Genomic DNA, 17,738 nt, shown 5'->3' on the forward strand with positions numbered 1-17,738 from the left:
TACCACCAAACTCATGATCTACAGGGCTGTAGTAATACCCGCCCTCCTGTATGGCTCAGAGACATGGACCATGTACACTAGACACCTCAAGTCGCTGGAGCAATACCACCAACGATGTCTCCACAAGATCCTACAAATCCCCTGGGAGGACAGACGCACCAACATTAGCGTCCTCGACCAGGCTAACATCCCCAGCATTGAAGCACTGACCACACTTGATCAGCTCCGCTGGGAAGACCACATAGTTCACATGCCAGACAAGAGACTCCCAAAGCAAGTGCTCTACTCGGAACTCCTTCTCGGCAAACGAGCCAAAGGTGGGCAGCAGAAACATTACAAGGACACCCTCAAAGCCTCCCTGATAAAGCGCGACATCCCCACTGACATCAGGGAGTCCCTGGCCAAAGTCCGCCCAAGTGGAGGAAGTGCATCCGGGAGGGCGCTGAGCACCTCGAATCTCATCGCCGAGAGCATGCGGAAATCAAGCGCAGGCAGCGGAAAGAGCGTGCGGCAAACCAGTCCCACCCACTCTTCCCTCAACGACTATCTGTCCCACCTGTGACAGAGTCTGTGGTTCTCGTTTGAACTGTTCAACCACCAAAGAACTCACTTCAGGAGTGGAAGCAAGTCTTCCTTGATTCCGAGTGACTGCCTATGATGATGACCACCACCGAGAGGAAGTGGAGCACAATGTCCCCATATTTTATTGATTTATGAGGAAAGGTTGAGGAGTTTGGGTCTCTGCTCATTGGAATTCAGAAGAATGAAAGGTAATCTTATCGAAACATGTAAGATTATGAGGGGGCTTGACAAGGTGGATGCAGAGAGGATGTTTCCATTGAAGGGGGAGACTAGAACTAGAGGGCATAATCTTCGAATAAGGGGCCGCCCATTTAAAACGGAGATGAGGAAGAATTTCTTCTCTCAGAGGGTTGTGGATCTGTGGAATTCGCTGCCTCACTGTGGAAGCTGGGTCATTGAATAAATTTAAGACAGAAATGGACAGTTTCTTAACTGATAAGGGAATAAGGGGTTACGGGGAGCAGGCAGGGAAGTGGACCTGAGTCCATGATCAGATCAGCCATGATCGTATTAAATGGTGGAGCAGGCTCAAGGTGCCGTATGGTCTATTCCTGCTATTTCTTATGTTCTTATTCCTTGTTTCTCCTAGAGTCCGAAAATCTACCGATCTCAGCCTTGAATATACTCAAGGACTGAGCATCCATAACCCTCTGGGGCAGAGAATTCCACAGATTCACAACCCTCTGTGAATAAATTCCTCCTCATCTCGGTCTTAAATCTCCGACCCCTTACCCTGAGACTGTGCCCCCTAGTTCTAGACTCTCCAGCCAGGGGAAACAACCTTTCGGCATCTACCCTGTCAATCCCCATCAGAATCTTATACGTTTCAAGGCGATCACCTCTCATTCTTCTAAACTCCAGAGAGAATCTCTCCTCACAGGACAACACTCTCATCCCAGGAAGTAAGCGTGACACTGACAGGAAGTGTGCTCTGTCATTATCATAGGCAGTCCCTCGAATCGAGGATGACTTGGTCCACGTCAAAAAGCTCACAGGTATTTCAATGAAGGACCTAAAATTCCAGGTCCCGAACTACATTCTGAAGGGTGGAAGATGCCTGTGCGTGGATTTTTTTAACGTGTGGTGGCCGTTGCACACCAGCTGCCTCACGGGCTTGACAGAGCCAGGTCTTGGTCCAGTGGCAAGGATTACCCAAGACGACTGGAGACCAGCTCTGCTGCACGGACCTAGTGCGCACACATATCGCGGTGTGGGCTGGAACGTGCTCTCGCCTCTCCTGGGCCCCGATCACATCTCTCTACATTCTCTTTCCGCTCCTTCGCCCCGACCTTGCCGCTCCTGCAGTACTGCCCATGCTCCAATCACTAACCTGGATCTTGGTGACGTCCCTCTTCGCTGCCTGCTCTGCTGCTCCAGCACGTGCTGCTCCCTGAAGTGGTGTGCCGCCACGCTGCTCCTTCCGCTCCCCGGCCTGCTCCGATGGACTGAGCGGCCCGTAAAGTGTGCACTGTGCACTTCAACTGCCAGTAATCTCCCTACCACAGAAGCATTACAATGTTCCAACTGAAGGATTAATGATTGTGAGGTTGTTGTATATTTATGGAGAAATGATTTGCAATGGATGGCTCGGAAGATTGATGGCCAGTATTATGACAGCATGGCTCATGCAACAATTATAACAACAACGACATGTATCTGTATAGCGCCTTTAACTTAGTAAAACGCCCCAAGACGCTTCGCAGCAGTATTGTAAGACAAAACATTTGTCACCGAGCCACATAATCAGAAATTAGAGCAGATGACCAAAAGCTTGGTCAAAGAGGTAAGTTTTAAGGAGCATCTTGAAGGAAGAAAGAGAGGTAGAGAGCTGGGGAGGTTTAAGGAGGGAGTTCCAGAGCATGGGGCCCAGGCAACAGAAGGCAAGGCCACCAATGAGCGATTATAATCAGGGATTCTCAGGGGGGCAGAATTAGAAGAGCGCAGATAAAAATCGGGAGGTTATGGGCTGAAGGAGATTACAGAGATAGGGAGAGATTAGGGCCATGGAGGGATTTGAAAAGAAGGATGAGAATTATGAAATCAGGCGCTGCTTAACCGGGAGCCAATCTAGGTCAGCGAGCACAGGGGTGATGGGTGAGTGGGACTTGGTGCGAGTTAGGACATGGGCAGCTGAGTTTTGGATGACCTCAAGTTTACGTAGGATAGAATGCAGAGGCCAACCAGAAGTGCGTTGGAATAGTCAAGTCTAGAGGTAGCAGAGGCATGGATGAGAACTCCATTATTGGATCTGAACGCCCCATTTTGATCCTACACCTTATGTTTTCTTTTATTACATCAAAAACTATTTCCAAATATTTCACTGTTAACAGGTAGTGAACTCACACGCACCGGGGAAGAAGGTGTGGCTCGGAGGGGTAGGCCCAGCCTGGACTGGAGGGACGACCAACCTATCCGATACCTACGCTGCGGGATTCCTGTAAGTATCTTCTTGCCGCATTTAAAGGCTCTGGCCAGCGACTGTTGTGTGTCGGCACAGCTTACCCAACTATCGTAACATCAGCACGCCAAAGATGAGAAAACTAAATACTGCGGATGCTGTAAGTCTAAAATAAAAACAGAAAATTGCTGGAAATACTCAGCAGGTCAGTGGAGAGAAAAACAGAGTTAATGTTTCAGGTCGATGACCCTTCATCAGAATTGGAAAAAGTTAGAGATGTAACAGATTTTTACACAAGTGCCTTCCACCCTATCACGGACCTTCCCTTTTGTTTTTTCTTCCCCTCCCCTCTTTCCCTGCCTCTGCACTTGCATAAAATCTTCTTGTTTAAAATCTCTAACCTTATCCAGTTCTGATGAAAGGTCATCGACCTGAAACGTTAACTCTGTCTCTCTCTCTCTCCGCAAATGCGGCCTGACCTGCTGAGTGTTTCCAACATTTTCTGTTTTTACTCCAAAGAATAGGTTGTTCCATGTGATAGGCAGTAGATATGTAAGAAATAATGTAATCTGAGTGCATAGGCAAATCCAAACTAAAATTCATCCCCCCCCCCATCTAAAACAAAATCCAACAAGGATCCTCTTGGAATGAGTGATCATTGCATGATTGAATTTCAAATTCAGATGGAGGGTGAGAAATTTGGATCTCTAACCAGCGTACTAAGCTTAAATAAAGGAGATTATGAAGGTATGAGGGCTGAGTTGGCTAAAGTGGACTGGGAAAATAGATTAAAGTGTAGGACGGTTGATGAACAGTCGTATACATTTAAGGAGATATTTCACAACTCTCAAGAAAAATATATTCCAGTGAGGAGGAAAGGGTGTAAGAGAAAAGATAGCCATCCGTGGCTAACTAAAGAAATAAAGGACAGTATCCAATTAAAAACAAGGGCATACAAAGTGGCCAAAACTAGTGGGAGGACAGAAAACTGGGAAACTTTTAAAAGCCAGCAAAGAACGACTGAACAAATGATTAAAAAAGGGAAGATACACTATGAAAGTAAACTAGTGCAAAATATAAAAACAGACAGCAAGAGTTTCTATAGGTATATAAAAAGGAAAAAAGGTGGCTAAAGTAAATGTTGGTCCCTTAGAGGACAAGACCGGGGAATTAGTAATGAGGAACATGGAGATGGCAGAAACTCTGAACAAATATTTTGTATCAGTCTTTACGGTAGAGAACACTAACAATATTCCGACAAAGGATAGTCTAGGGGCTATAGCGGGGGAGGAACACAATTACAATCACTAAGGAGGTGGTACTCAGTGAGATAATGGGACTAAAGGCAGATAAATCCCCTGGACCTGATGGCTTGCATCCTAGGATCTTAAGAGAAGTAGCGGCAGGGATTGTGGATGCATTGGTTGTAATTTACCAAAATTCCCTGGATTCTGGGGAGGTCCCAGCAGATTGGAAAACTGCAAATGTAACGCCGCTATTTAAAAAAGGAGGCAGACAAAAAACAGGAAACTATAGACCAGTTAGCCTAACATCTGTGGTTGGGAAAATGTTGGAGTCCACCATTAAAGAAGCAGTAGCAGAACATTTGGAAAAGCAAAATTCGGTCACGAAGAGTCAGCATGGATTTATGAAGGGAAAGTCATGTTTGACAAATTTGATGGAGTTCTATGAGGATGTAATGAACAGGGTGATAAAGGGGAATCAGTGGATGTGATGTATTTGGACTTCCAGAAGGCATTTGACAAGGTGCCACATAAAAGGTTACTGCACAAGATAAAAGTTCACGGGGTTGGGGGTAATATATTAGCATGGGAAATTAGGGGTGCATGCAATAAAGGTGCAGCAGTTATCATGGGTGACTTTAATATGCATATAGATTGGGCTAACCAAACTGGAGGCAATACGGTGGAGGAGGATTTCCTGGAGTGCATAAGGGATGGTTTTCTAGACCAATATGTCGAGGAACCAACTAGGGGGGAGGCCATCTTAGACTGGGTGTTGTGTAATGAGAGAGGATTAATTAGCACTCTCGTTGTGCGAGGCCCCTTGGGGAAGAGTGACCATAATATGGTGGAATTCTACATTAGGATGGAGAAGGAAACAGTTAATTCAGAGACCATGGTCCAGAACTTAAAGAAGGGTAACTTTGAAGGTATGAGGCCTGAATTGGCTAGGATAGATTGGCGAATGATACTTAATGGGTTGATTGTGGATGGGCAATGGCAGACATTTAGAGACCGCATGGATGAACTACAACAATTGTACATCCCTGTCTGGCGTAAAAATAAAAAAGGGAAGGTGGCTCAACCGTGGCTATCAAGGGAAATCAGGGATAGTATTAAAGCCAAGGAAGTGGCATACAAATTGGCCAGAAACAGCAGTGAACCTGGGGACTGGGAGAAATTTAGAACTCAGCAGAGGAGGACAAAGGGTTTGATTAGGGCAGGGAAAATAGAGTACAAGAGGAAGCTTGCAGGGAACATTAAGACGGACTGCAAAAGTTTCTATAGATATGTAAAGAGAAAAAGGTTAGTAAAGACAAACGTAGGTCCCCTGCAGTCAGAATCAGGGGAAGTCATAACGGGGAACAAAGAAATGGCAGACCAATTGAACAAGTACTTTGGTTCGGTATTCACTAAGGAGGACACAAACAATCTTCCAGATATAAAAGGAGTCAGAGGGTCTAGTAAGAAGGAGGAACTGAGGGAAATCCTTATTAGTCAGGAAATTGTGTTGGGGAAATTGATGGGATTGAAGGCCGATAAATCCCCAGGGCCTGATGGACTGCATCCCAGAGTACTTAAGGAGGTGGCCTTGGAAATAGCGGATGCATTGACAGTCATTTTCCAACATTCCATAGACTCTGGATCAGTTCCTATGGAGTGGAGGGCAGCCAATGTAACCCCACTTTTTAAAAAAGAAGGGAGAGAGAAAACAAGGAATTATAGACCGGTCAGCCTGACATCAGTAGTGGGTAAAATGATGGAATCAATTATTAAGGATGTCATAGCAGCGCATTTGGAAAGAGGTGACATGATAGGTCCAAGTCAGCATGGATTTGTGAAAGGGAAATCATGCTTGACAAATCTTCTAGAATTTTTTGAGGATGTTTCCAGTAGAGTGGACAAGGGAGAACCAGTTGATGTGGTATATTTGAACTTTCAGAAGGCTTTCGACAAGGTCCCACACAAGAGATTAATGTGCAAAGTTAAAGCACATGGGATTGAGGGTAGTGTGCTGACATGGATTGAGAACTGGTTGTCAGACAGGAAGCAAAGAATAGGAGTAAATGGGTATTTTTCAGAATGGCAGGCAGTGACTAGTGGGGTACTGCAAGGTTTTGTGCTGGGGCCCCAGCTGTTTACATTGTCCATTAATGATTTAGACGAGGGGATTAAATGTAGCATCTCCAAATTTGCGGATGACACTAAGTTGGGTGGCAGTGTGAGCTGCGAGGAGGATGCTATGAGGCTGCAGAGTGACTTGGATAGGTTAGGTGAGTGGGCAAATGCATGGCAGATGAAGTATAATGTGGATAAATGTGAGGTTATCCACTTTGGTGGTAAAAACAGAGAGACAGACTATTATCTGAATGGTGACAGATTAGGAAAAGGGAGGTGCAACGAGACCTGGGTGTCATGGTACATCAGTCATTGAAGGTTGGCATGCAGGTACAGCAGGCGGTTAAGAAAGCAAATGGCATGTTGGCCTTCATAGCGAGGGGATTTGAGTACAGGGGCAGGGAGGTGTTGCTACAGTTGTACAGGGCCTTGGTGAGGCCATACCTGGAGTATTGTGTACAGTTTTGGTCTCCTAACCTGAGGAAGGACATTCTTGCTATTGAGGGAGTGCAGCGAAGGTTCACCAGACTGATTCCCAGGATGGTGGGATTGACATATCAAGAAAGACTGGATCAACTGGGCTTGTATGCACTGGAGTTCAAAAGAATGAGAGGGGATCTCATAGAAACGTTTAAAATTCTGACTGGTTTAGACAGGCTAGATGCAGGAAGAATGTTCCCAATGTTGGGGTAGTCTAGAACCAGGGGTCACAATCTAAGGATAAGGGGTAAGCCATTTAGGACCGAGATGAGGAGAAACTTCTTCACCCAGAGAGTGGTGAACCTGTGGAATTCTCTTCCACAGAAAGTTGTTGAGGCCAATTCACTAAATATATTCAAAAAGGAGTTAGATGTAATCCTTACTACTAGGGGGATCAAGGGGTATGGCGAGAAAGCAGGAATGGGGTACTGAAGTTGCATGTTCAGCCATGAACTCATTGTTTGGCGGTGCAGGCTCGAAGGGCCGAATGGCCTACTCCTGCACCTATTTTCTATATTTCTATGTTTCTATGGATAGAGGATTGGCTAATTAACAGAGAAGAGAGTCAGGATAAATGGTTCATGGTTCATTCTCTGGTTGGCAACCAGTAACTAGTGGGGTGCCGCAGGGATCAGTGCTGGGACCCCAACTATTTACAATCTATATTAACGACTTGGAAGAAGGGACTGAGTGTAACGTAGCCAAGTTTGCTGGCGATACAAAGATGGGAGGAAAAGCAATGTGTGAGGAGGACACAAAAAATCTGCAAAAGGACAAAGACAGGCTAAGTGAGTGGGCAAAAATTTGGCAGATGGAGTATAATGTTGGAAAGTGTGAGGTCATGCACTTTGGGAGAAAAAAATGAAAGAGCAAGTTATTATTTAAATGGAGAAAGATTGCAAAGTGCTGCAGTACAGCGGGACCTGGGGATACTTGTGCATGAAACACAAAAGGATAGTATGCAGGTACAGCAAGTGATCAGGAAGACCAATGGTATCTTGGTCTTTATTGTAAAGGGGATGGAGTATAAAAACAGGGAAGTCTTACTACAGCTATATAAGTTATTGGTGAGGCCACATCTGGAATACTGCGTGCAGTTAAGGTTTCCATATTTATGAAAGGATATACTTGCTTTGGAGGCAGTTCAGAGAAGGGTCACTTAGTTGATTCCGGGAATGAGGGGGTTGACTTGTGAGGAAAGATTGAGTAGGTTGGGCCTCTACTCTTTGGAATTCAGAAGAATGAGAGCTGATCTTATCGAGATGTATAAGATTATGAGGGGGCTTGACAAGGTGGATGCAGAGAAGATGTTTCCACTGTTGGGGGAGACTAAAATTAGGGGGCATGATCGTAGAATAATGGGCCACCCATTTAAAATTGAGATGAGGAGAAATTTCTTCTCTCAGAGAGTTGTAAATCTGTGGAATTCGCTACCTCAGAGAGCTGTGGAAGCTGGGACATTGAATAAATTTAAGACAGAAATAGACAGTTTCTTAAACGATAAGGGGTTATGGGGATTGGACGGGGAGGTGGAGCTGAGTCCATGATCAAATCAGCCAGGATCTTATTGAATGGCGGAGCAAGCTTGAGAGGCTGGATGGCCTACTCCTGTTCCTATTTCTTATGTTCTTATATTACTTTAAGATCGACATAGAATTGCATAGTATTTACAGCACAGAAACAGGTCATTCAGTCCAACGGGTCCATGCCGGTGTTTATGCTCTACACGAGCCTCCTCCCACCCTATTTCATCTCACCTATCAGCATAATCGTCTATTTCTTTCTCCCTCATATATTTATCAAGCTTCCCCTTAAATGTATCTATGATATTCGCCTCAACCACTCCCTGTGGTAGCGGGTACAACATTCTCACCACTCTGAAGGAACCGCTAAGTTAAGGGATTGAAATTTCCTCAGGCCACCTCACGCTCCGCCACCATAACTATACCGGAACACTGGTTTCGCGTATAAGGTACGTTTCCACCATTGCGTCTGCTGGAGAGGCCCCTGACGAGGTTCCTGGCGAAGGGGGTCAGAGGGTATGGCGACGATGCCAACACCAGCGATGGATAAATCCGAAGCACGTGGTGTTGGGGTAAAAACAAGACTTCTCTTCCTCAAGGTGGACTCCCTGATATAAGAACCCGCCCATCCGTATAGCAAACACGGAATCACTCAAACGAAACCTCGGTTAACTGGTTTTTATTCAAGCATGCAGGGGAAGGGTTCCGATGAACACTTCTTAGAACAAAGGTTTACAATTACAGTTGGACATTTTTCGAGGTGTGCGACCCTCCTACAAAACCACCGATTGGCCGAATGCTCAGACTGGCTCAGAGTGGTTCTTCCCCGCCTGTCCATCTACCATCACATGTCACCCTTCTGGAATCTGTTATTGAGTGGTGTCAACTTTGCCTCAGTTCCTCATTGACCTTGCTTCCCAGGGTTTGCTATCTTTGTAGACTGTTGACTCTCCACTGCCCTTGGTGGATGTGTTATTCAGTACTGAGTGTATGTTTTCATCTTCTGTGCTAAGGGATTGTTGGCTATTATGATTGCTCAGAACCTCCTAATACTGATAAGCCCTACAATTCAGTTCGGGTATTGGTTTTCCTCCCCTTACATGTGCCAAACCTGACGCCAGTTAAAGAAACGACTCTTTCAAAAACCGTTATGCTGAATGGAAGCCCACTCCGATAGAAACATAGAAACATAGAAAATAGGTGCAGGAGTAGGCCATTCGGCCCTTCGAGCCTGCACCACCATTCAATAAGATCATGGCTGATCATTCACCACAGTACCCCTTTCCTGCTTTCCCTCCATACCCCTTGATCCCTTTAGCCTTAACGGCCATATTTAACTCCCTCTTGAATATATCCAATGAACTTGCATCAACAACTCTCTGCGGCAGGGAATTCAACAGGTAAACAACTCTCTGAGTGAAGAAGTTTCTCCTCATCTCAGTCCTAAATGGCTTAACCCTTATCCTTAGACTATGTCCCCTGGTTCTGGACTTCCCCAACATCAGGAACATTCTTCCTGCATCTAACCTGTCCAGTCCCGTCAGAATTTTATATGTTTCTATGAGATCCCCTCTCATCCTTCTAAACTCCAGTGAATACAGGCCCAGTCGATCCAGTCTCTCCTCATATGTCAGTCCTGCCATCCCGGGAATCAGTCTGGTGAACCTTCGCTGTACTCCCTCAATAGCAAGAACATCCTTCCTCAGATTAGGAGACCAAAACTGAACACAATATTCCAGGTGAAGCCTCACTAAGGCCCTGTACAACTGCAGTAAGACATCCCTGTTCCTATACTCAGATCCCCTAGCTACGAAGGCCAACAACAAGGCCTTATTCACCACCTGCTGTACCTGCATAAGGGAATTAAGGGTTACGGGGAGCGGGCGGGCAAGTGGAGCTGTGTCCATGGCCAGATCAGCCATGATCTTATTGAATGGCGGAGCTGGCTTATGTTCTTATGCATGCCACATTTCAATGAGTGATGTACCATGACACCCAGGTCTCGCTGCACCTCCCCTTTTCCTAATCTGCCGCCATTCAGATAATATTCTGCCTTCCTGTTTTTGCCATTAAAGTGGATAACCTCACATTTATCCACGCTATACTGCATCTGCCATGTATTTGCCCACTCACCTAACCTGTCCAAGTCACCCTGCAACCTTTTAGCGTCCTCCTCACAGCTCACCGCACCACCCAGCTTAGTGTCATCTGCAAACTTGGAAATATTACACTCAATTCCCTCATCCAAATCATTAATGTATATTGTAAAGAGCTGGGGTCCAAGCACTGAGCCCTGTGGTACCCGACTAGTCACTGCCTGCCATTCTGAAAATAACCCTTTTATCCCGATCTCTGCTTCCTGTCGCCAACCAGTTCTTTATCCATGTCAGTACATTAACCCCAATACCATGTGCTTTAATTTCGCACACCAATCTCTTGTGTGGGACCTTGTCAAAAGCCTTTTGAAATCCAAATACACCACATCCACTGGTTCTCCCTTGTCCACTCTACCTGTTACATCCTCAAAAAATTCCAGAATATTTGTCAAGCAGGATTTCCCTTTCATAAATCCATGCTGACTTGGACTGATCCTGTCACTGCTTTCCAAATGTGCTGCTATTTCATCTTTAATAATTGATTCCAACATTTTCCCCACGACTGATGTCAGGCTAACCGGTCTATAATTCCCCGTTTTCTCTCTCCCTCCTTTCTTAAAAGTGGTGTTACATTAGCTACCCTCCAGTCCATAGGAACCGATCCAGAGTCGATAGACTGTTAGAAAATGATCACCAATGCATCCACTATTTCTAGGGCTTCCTCCTTAAGTACTCTGGGATGCAGACTATCAGGCCCCGGGGATTTATCGGCCTTCAATCCCATCAATTTCCCTAACACAATTTCCCACCTAATAAGGATTTCCTTCGGTTCCTCCTTCTCACTAGACCCTCGGTTCCCTAGTATTTCCGGAAGGTTATTTGTGTCTTCCTTCCTGAAGACAGAACCAAAGTATTTGTTTAACTGTTCCGCCATTTCTTTGTTCCCCATTATGAATCCACCTGATTCTGACTGCAAGGAACCTATATTAGTCTTAAGTAATCTTTTTCTCTTCACATGTCTATAGAGGCTTTTGCAGTCAATTTTTATGTTCCCAGCAAGCTTCCTCTCATACTCTATTTTTCCCCTCCTAATTAAACTCTTTGTCCTCCTCTGCTGTATTACAAAATTCTCCAAGTCCTCAGGTTTGCTGCTTTTTCTGGCCAATTTATATGCCTCTTCCTTGGATTTAACACTATCCTTAAATTCCCTTGTTAGCCACAGTTGAGTCACCTTCCCCGTTTTATTTTTACTCCAGACAGGGATGTACAATTGTTGAAGTTCATCCATGTGATCTTTAAATGTTTGCCATTGCCTATCCACCGTCAATCCTTTAAGTATCATTCGTCAGTCTATTCTAGCCAATTCACATCTCATACCATCGAAGTTACCTTTCTTTAAGTTCAGGATCCTAGTCTCTGAATTAACTGTGTCACTCTCCATCGTAATAAAAAATTCTACCATATTATGGCCAGTCTTCCCCAAGGGGCCTCGCACAACAAGATTACTAATTAGTCCTTTCTCATTACACATCACCCAGTCTAGGATGGCCAGCTCTCTAGTTGGTTCCTCGACATACTGGTCGAGAAAACCATCCCTAATAAACTCCAGGAAATCCTCCTCCACCGCATTGCTATCAGTTTGGATAGCTCAATCAATATGTAGATTAAAGTCGTCCATGATAACTGCTGTACCTTTATTGCATACACCCCTAATTTCTTGTTTGATGCTGTCCCCAACCTCACTACTACTGTTTGGTGGTCTGTACACAACTCCCATTGGCGTTTTCTGCCCTTTGGTATTCCGTAGCTCCACCCATACTGATTCCACATCATCCAAGCTAATGTCCTTCCTTACGATTGCATTAATTTCCTCTTTAACCAGCAACGATGGGTTCACTGGAAGGATTTTAAAAACAGAAAATGCTGGAAATCTCAGCGGGTCAAGCAGCATCTGTGGAGAGAGAATCTGAATTAACGTTTCAGGTCGATGACCCTTCGTCAGAACTGGCGAATGTTCGAAATGAACAGATTCTTAAGGAGCACTGAAAGGGGGAGGGGAGGAAAGAACAAAAGGGAAAGTCTGTGATAGGATGGAAGACAGGAGAAATTTGAGAGACAAAAAGGATGATGGGCCGACTTGAGATGGTAATGGCAGAAGTTAGAAAAAGATGAATGGTGGAATAATTACCAGCTGCCATGGGAAACAGAGAGAAAAAAATTACATAAGATCAGGTGGAGGCGGGGGGATAGGGTTGGTTAGGCAAAGATTGACAATTTGAATGTTGACAAACATTCACTATAAGCCCACTGAATCGCACAGCTACCTGGACTACACTTCCTCCCATCCCACATCCTGTAAGGACTCCATTCCATTCCCCCAGTTTCTCCGTCTATGTCGCATCTGCTCTGATGACGGCACCTTCCACACTAGTGCCTCTGACATGTCTTCCTTTTTCCTCAACAGAGGATTCCCCTCCGCCGTGGTTAACATGGGCCTCGACCGTGTCCGTTCTCTTTCGCACACCTCTGCTTTCACCCCTTCCCCTCCCTCTCAGAACCACGACAGGGTTCCCCTTGTCCTCTCCTTTCACCCTGCCAGCCTCCATGTTCAACAGATCATCCTCCGCCATTCCCACCACCAATCACATCTTTCCCTCCCCTGCCTGCTCAGTATTCCGAAGGGACCGCTCCCTCCGCAACAGCCTTGTCCATTCCGCAGTCACCCCCAGCACCCCCTCCCCTTCCCACAGCACCTTCCCGTGTAAGCAACACCTTCCCTTTTACCTCCTCCCTTCCCACTGTGCATGGCTCCAAATACTCCTTCCAGGTGAAACAACGATTTACTTGTACTTCTTTCAATTTAGTATACTGTATTCGCTGCTCACGATGTGATCTCCTCTCAATGGGGAGACCAAGTGTAGATTGGGTGGCCGCTTTGCGGAACACGTCCGTTCAGTTCGTAAGCGTGACCCCGAGCTTCCGGTCGCCTCTTACTTTAATTCTCCGCTTTGCTCCCACTTTGACCTCTCCGTCCTCGGCCTCTTACACTGTTCCAATGAAGTTCAACGCCAGCTCGAGGAACAGCACCTCATCGTTTGTTTAGGCACTTTACAGATTCAACATCGAGTTCAACAATTTCAGATCATAACCTCTGCCCATATTTTGCTCCCTTTTCTCCTTATTTTTTTTAATGGATCATGCTAGTTTTTTATTCCAGATTAATTTAATTAACTGAATTTAAATTCCCCCAGCTGCCGTGGTGGGATTTGAACTCATGTCTCCGGATCATTAGTTCAGAACTCAGGATTAGTAGTCCAGTAAACATGACTCTTAACTGCCCTCTGAAATCACCTAGCAAAAGCCACTCAGTTGTATTCAAGCAGAAGGCAGCTCACCACCAACCTCTCGAGGGCAATTAGGGATGCGGTAATAAATGCTGGCCTTCCCGTGAATGTATTAAAAAATTGTTGTTCCTTCCTATCTAGTGAGCACTGCTGGAAAGTATGTCTCAAAGTCCGTGCCCCTTTAACACCACCAGCATGCCGCTGTTCAAAGTGCTCATCAGTACTCTTTGTTTGTGACTGTGGCATTCAAGAAGTGGGACACATGGTAATTAAAAGGAGCAAGGGAAGGAGGTATGGATAGAATATCTGTGGTTTGATTTCTGCGTGACAATGCAATTTGATTACAAGCCTTGTCCAGTGATTGAGCCGAATGCTCAGCTCATCAATTTAATAAAAAAATTTATGTTTTTTTCTCACACACTCTCACTTCCTCAGAAATAAAATCATTAGAAAGTCCTGAGCAAGAAATGGCAATCCAACTAATGATGGATTTCCCCTCTCCTCGCCATCTATTGATCTACAAAAGGGTACGCTGAGCACCCTGACCTCCCCGAAATTAAAATCAAACAGTGCTTCGATACCTTGGTAACCCTCACTCCCGCTTCACAACAGGTGCTGACGCAGTTGATCGCTGTAATGTATGCACCTGCGAGGATGCTCACAGGTTTGTAGGACTGTTGCCATATCATGGCGCACCATTTTGCCATTCGGAGGAGACGGAGGTCCTCAATGGAGTGTTCTCTACGCGGCAGTCCCGTGCAATAGGTTTTTAAGTCGGTTCACGGACTCCCAGGCCGCCTGTAATTTCTGCGGTCTAGAGAAGTCTGTGTACCCTGTTTATTTTGACTGTGCGAGGTTGCAGCCTCTCTTTCAATATTTGAGGGGACTGCTCCTCAAATTCTGGTTGCATTTCAGTCCCATGCTCCTGATCTTTGGGCACCCTGTACAGAGGGGAGTGGGCAGGTCGGAAGGCCTCCTTGTAGGATTGCTCCTGGGCATGGCCAATGTGGCCATCAACCGGTCCAGGCAGCGGGCGGTCAATGGCCGTCGTTCAGCCCGACCACCCGCCTCTCTTCCATGGTTACATCCGAGCCAGAGTGTCCCTGGAGATGGAGCACGCAGTGTCCACCAGTACGCTCGCGGCCTTCCGCAAGAGGTGGGCGCCTGAGGGAATGGAGTGCATCATCACCCCCGGCAACTACATTTTAATTTGATTTAAGTTATGCCAAAAAGTTAATTTCTTTATTTGTCGGTTTTAGACCCCACCCCCCCCCACCCCCGTTAATAAGGGGGCATTTGATTTATGGTTATACAAAATAGTTTTAGGCCTGTTGAATTGGGAGTGGCTTAGCCAATCACGTGACATTCTCAAGACTCAATAAAACCCCAGCCAGTTGGGTTCGGGAGATCCACAATAAGGTAGGTGGCTTTGGTTCTTCTGCCATTCCCCTTAAATCTGTGTCCTCTGCTTCTCGAACCTTTTGCCAATGGGAACAGTTTCTTTTTATCTACTCTGTCCAGACCCCTTATGATTTTGAACAGCTCGATCAAATCTCTCAACCTTCTCTGCTCCAAGGAGAACAACCCCAGCTTCTCCAGTCTATCCACATATCTTAAGCCCCTCATCCCTGGAATCATTCTCGTATGAACTGGTAATGTGTAGTGTGATTGTTAAGCCTTTTGCCATAAACCAACTAATTCTTAATAGCAATGTGTTGTTATGAATTCTTAAGCAAAGAACCCACGATGCAAATACATTACAACTGTGAATCAACTTCCTTCATATGCCCACAATCCTGTCGGGAAAACTTTGCCCCTAATCTCTAACCTTGCTTCAGGCTTGTCAATGTTCTACTCCTTCCCATGTAGCCCTGTGCTGATTCACCAGGTTAAATAGCTCCCTTACTTCATCATGAAGCTATCAGATTGTGGCAAAAATCCAACTGGTTCACCAATAAAGAAAGAAAGACTTGCATTTCTATAGCACCTTTCATGACCACCGGATGTCCCAAAGCTCTTTACAGCCACAGAATTACTTTTGGAGTGTAGTCACTGTTGTAATGTGGGAAACACGGCAGCCAATGTGCGCACAGCAAGCTCCCACAAACAGCAATGGGATAATGACCAGATAATCTATTTTTATGTTGATTGAGGGATAAATATTAGCCAGGACACCAGGCCCCTGCTCTTCTTCAAAATAGTGCCGTGGGATCTTTTACGTCCACTTGAGAGAACAGACGGGGGCCTCAGTTTAACATCTCATCCAAAAGCCAGCACCTTCGACAGTGTAGCACACCCTCAGCACTGCACTGGAAGTGTCAGCCTAGGTTTTTGTGCCCAAGTACCTGGAGTGTGACTGGAACCTACAAACTTCTGACTCAGAAGCAAGTGTGCTACCCATTGAGCCACAGCTGACACTTTGTCCTATAGGGAAAGAAACCTACTATCCTGAGCCTATATCTGACTCCAGTTTCACACCAACGTATTTGACTCTTAACTTCCCTCTGGAGTGGCCAAGTAAGCCACTCAGTTTTATCAAACCGCCCATCGCCTCAAGAAGTCCCTCCCAGCACCACCTCCTTATGGAAAGATGAGAGCCAATCAGTGCACCCGACGCCCACATCCCGAGAATTCATTTTTTTAAATCCTCATTTATACCATGTAAATACCTGTATCAAGTCCCTCTGCTCTTCTTTTCCCTGACAAAAGTAAATTTAGTCGTTTGAGCCCATGCAAATAGTTCACCATATATCTTGAGGTTGAAGGTTTCTCTAAATTCCATACATGATAATTAGCCATTTGCTAATCATTGTGTCAGCCAGTGGCTCAGTGGGTAGCACTCTTGTCTCTGAGTCAGAAGGTTGTGGGTTTGAGTCCCACTTCAGGGACTTGAGCACATAAATCTAGGCTGACACTCCAGTGCAGTGCTGAGGGAGCTTTGCACTGTCAGAGGAGCTGCCTTTTGGGTGAGACTTTAAACCGAGGCCCCGTCTGCCCTCTCAGGTGGATGTAAAAAAGTTATTCCCGGTGTCCTGGCCAATATTTATCCCTCAACCAACATCACTAAAACAGATTATCTGGTCATTATCACATTGCTGTTTGTGGGAGCTTGCTCTGCACAGATTGGCTGCTGTGTTTCCGACATTGCGACAATGACTACACTCCAAAAAAAGTACTTCATTGGCTGTAAAGTGCTTTTGGACATCTGATGGATGTGAAAGGCGTTATATAAATCACAATCACAAAGGAGGTGGTACTCAGTAAGATAATGGGACTAAAGGCAGATAAATCCCCTGGACCTGATGGCTTGCATCCTAGGTCTTAAGAGAGATAGTGGCAGGGATTGTGGATGCATTGGTTGTAATTCTGGGGAGGTCCCAGCAGATTGGAAAACTGCAAATGTAACGCCCCTATTTAAAAAAGGAGGCAGACAAAAAACAGGAAACTATAGACCAGTTAGCCTAACATCTGTGGTTGGGAAAATGTTGGAGTCCATTATTAAAGAAGCAATAGCAGGACATTTGGAAAAGCAAAATTCGATCAGGCAGAGTCAGCATGGATTTATGAAGGGGAAGTCATGTTTGACAAATTTCCTGGAGTTCTTTGAGGATGTAACGAACAGGATGGATAAAGGGGAACCAGTGGATGTGATGTATTTGGACTTCCAGAAGGCATTTGACAAGATGTCACATAAAAGGTTACTGCACAAGATAAAGGTTCACAGGGCTGGGAGTAATATATTAGCATGGATAGAGGATTGGCTAACTAACAAAGAGTCTGGATAAATGGTTCATTCTCTGGTTGGCAACCGGTAACTAGTGGGGTGCCGCAGGGATCAGTGCTTATTTACAATCTATTTACAATCTATATTAATGACTTGGAAGAAGGGACTCAATGTAACGTAGTTAAGTTTGCTGACAACACAAGGATGGGAGGAAAAGCAATGAGTGAGG

At 45.4% G+C, this 17,738-nt stretch overlaps 1 protein-coding gene across 1 annotated transcript in view; it reads left to right on the forward strand.

Moving 5' to 3' along the window:
* Positions 1-17,738, forward strand: part of hpse2 (heparanase 2) — a 570,820-nt gene that overhangs the window by 423,154 nt on the left and 129,928 nt on the right. Inside the window, exon 9 of the mRNA XM_070873950.1 lies at positions 2,913-3,019. Within this exon, the coding sequence (XP_070730051.1) occupies positions 2,913-3,019 (107 nt within the window). The remainder of the gene's footprint in view (positions 1-2,912; positions 3,020-17,738) is intronic.

Source organism: Pristiophorus japonicus, chromosome 3, assembly GCF_044704955.1.
Source record: "Pristiophorus japonicus isolate sPriJap1 chromosome 3, sPriJap1.hap1, whole genome shotgun sequence".
Lineage (NCBI taxonomy): Eukaryota > Metazoa > Chordata > Chondrichthyes > Pristiophoridae > Pristiophorus > Pristiophorus japonicus.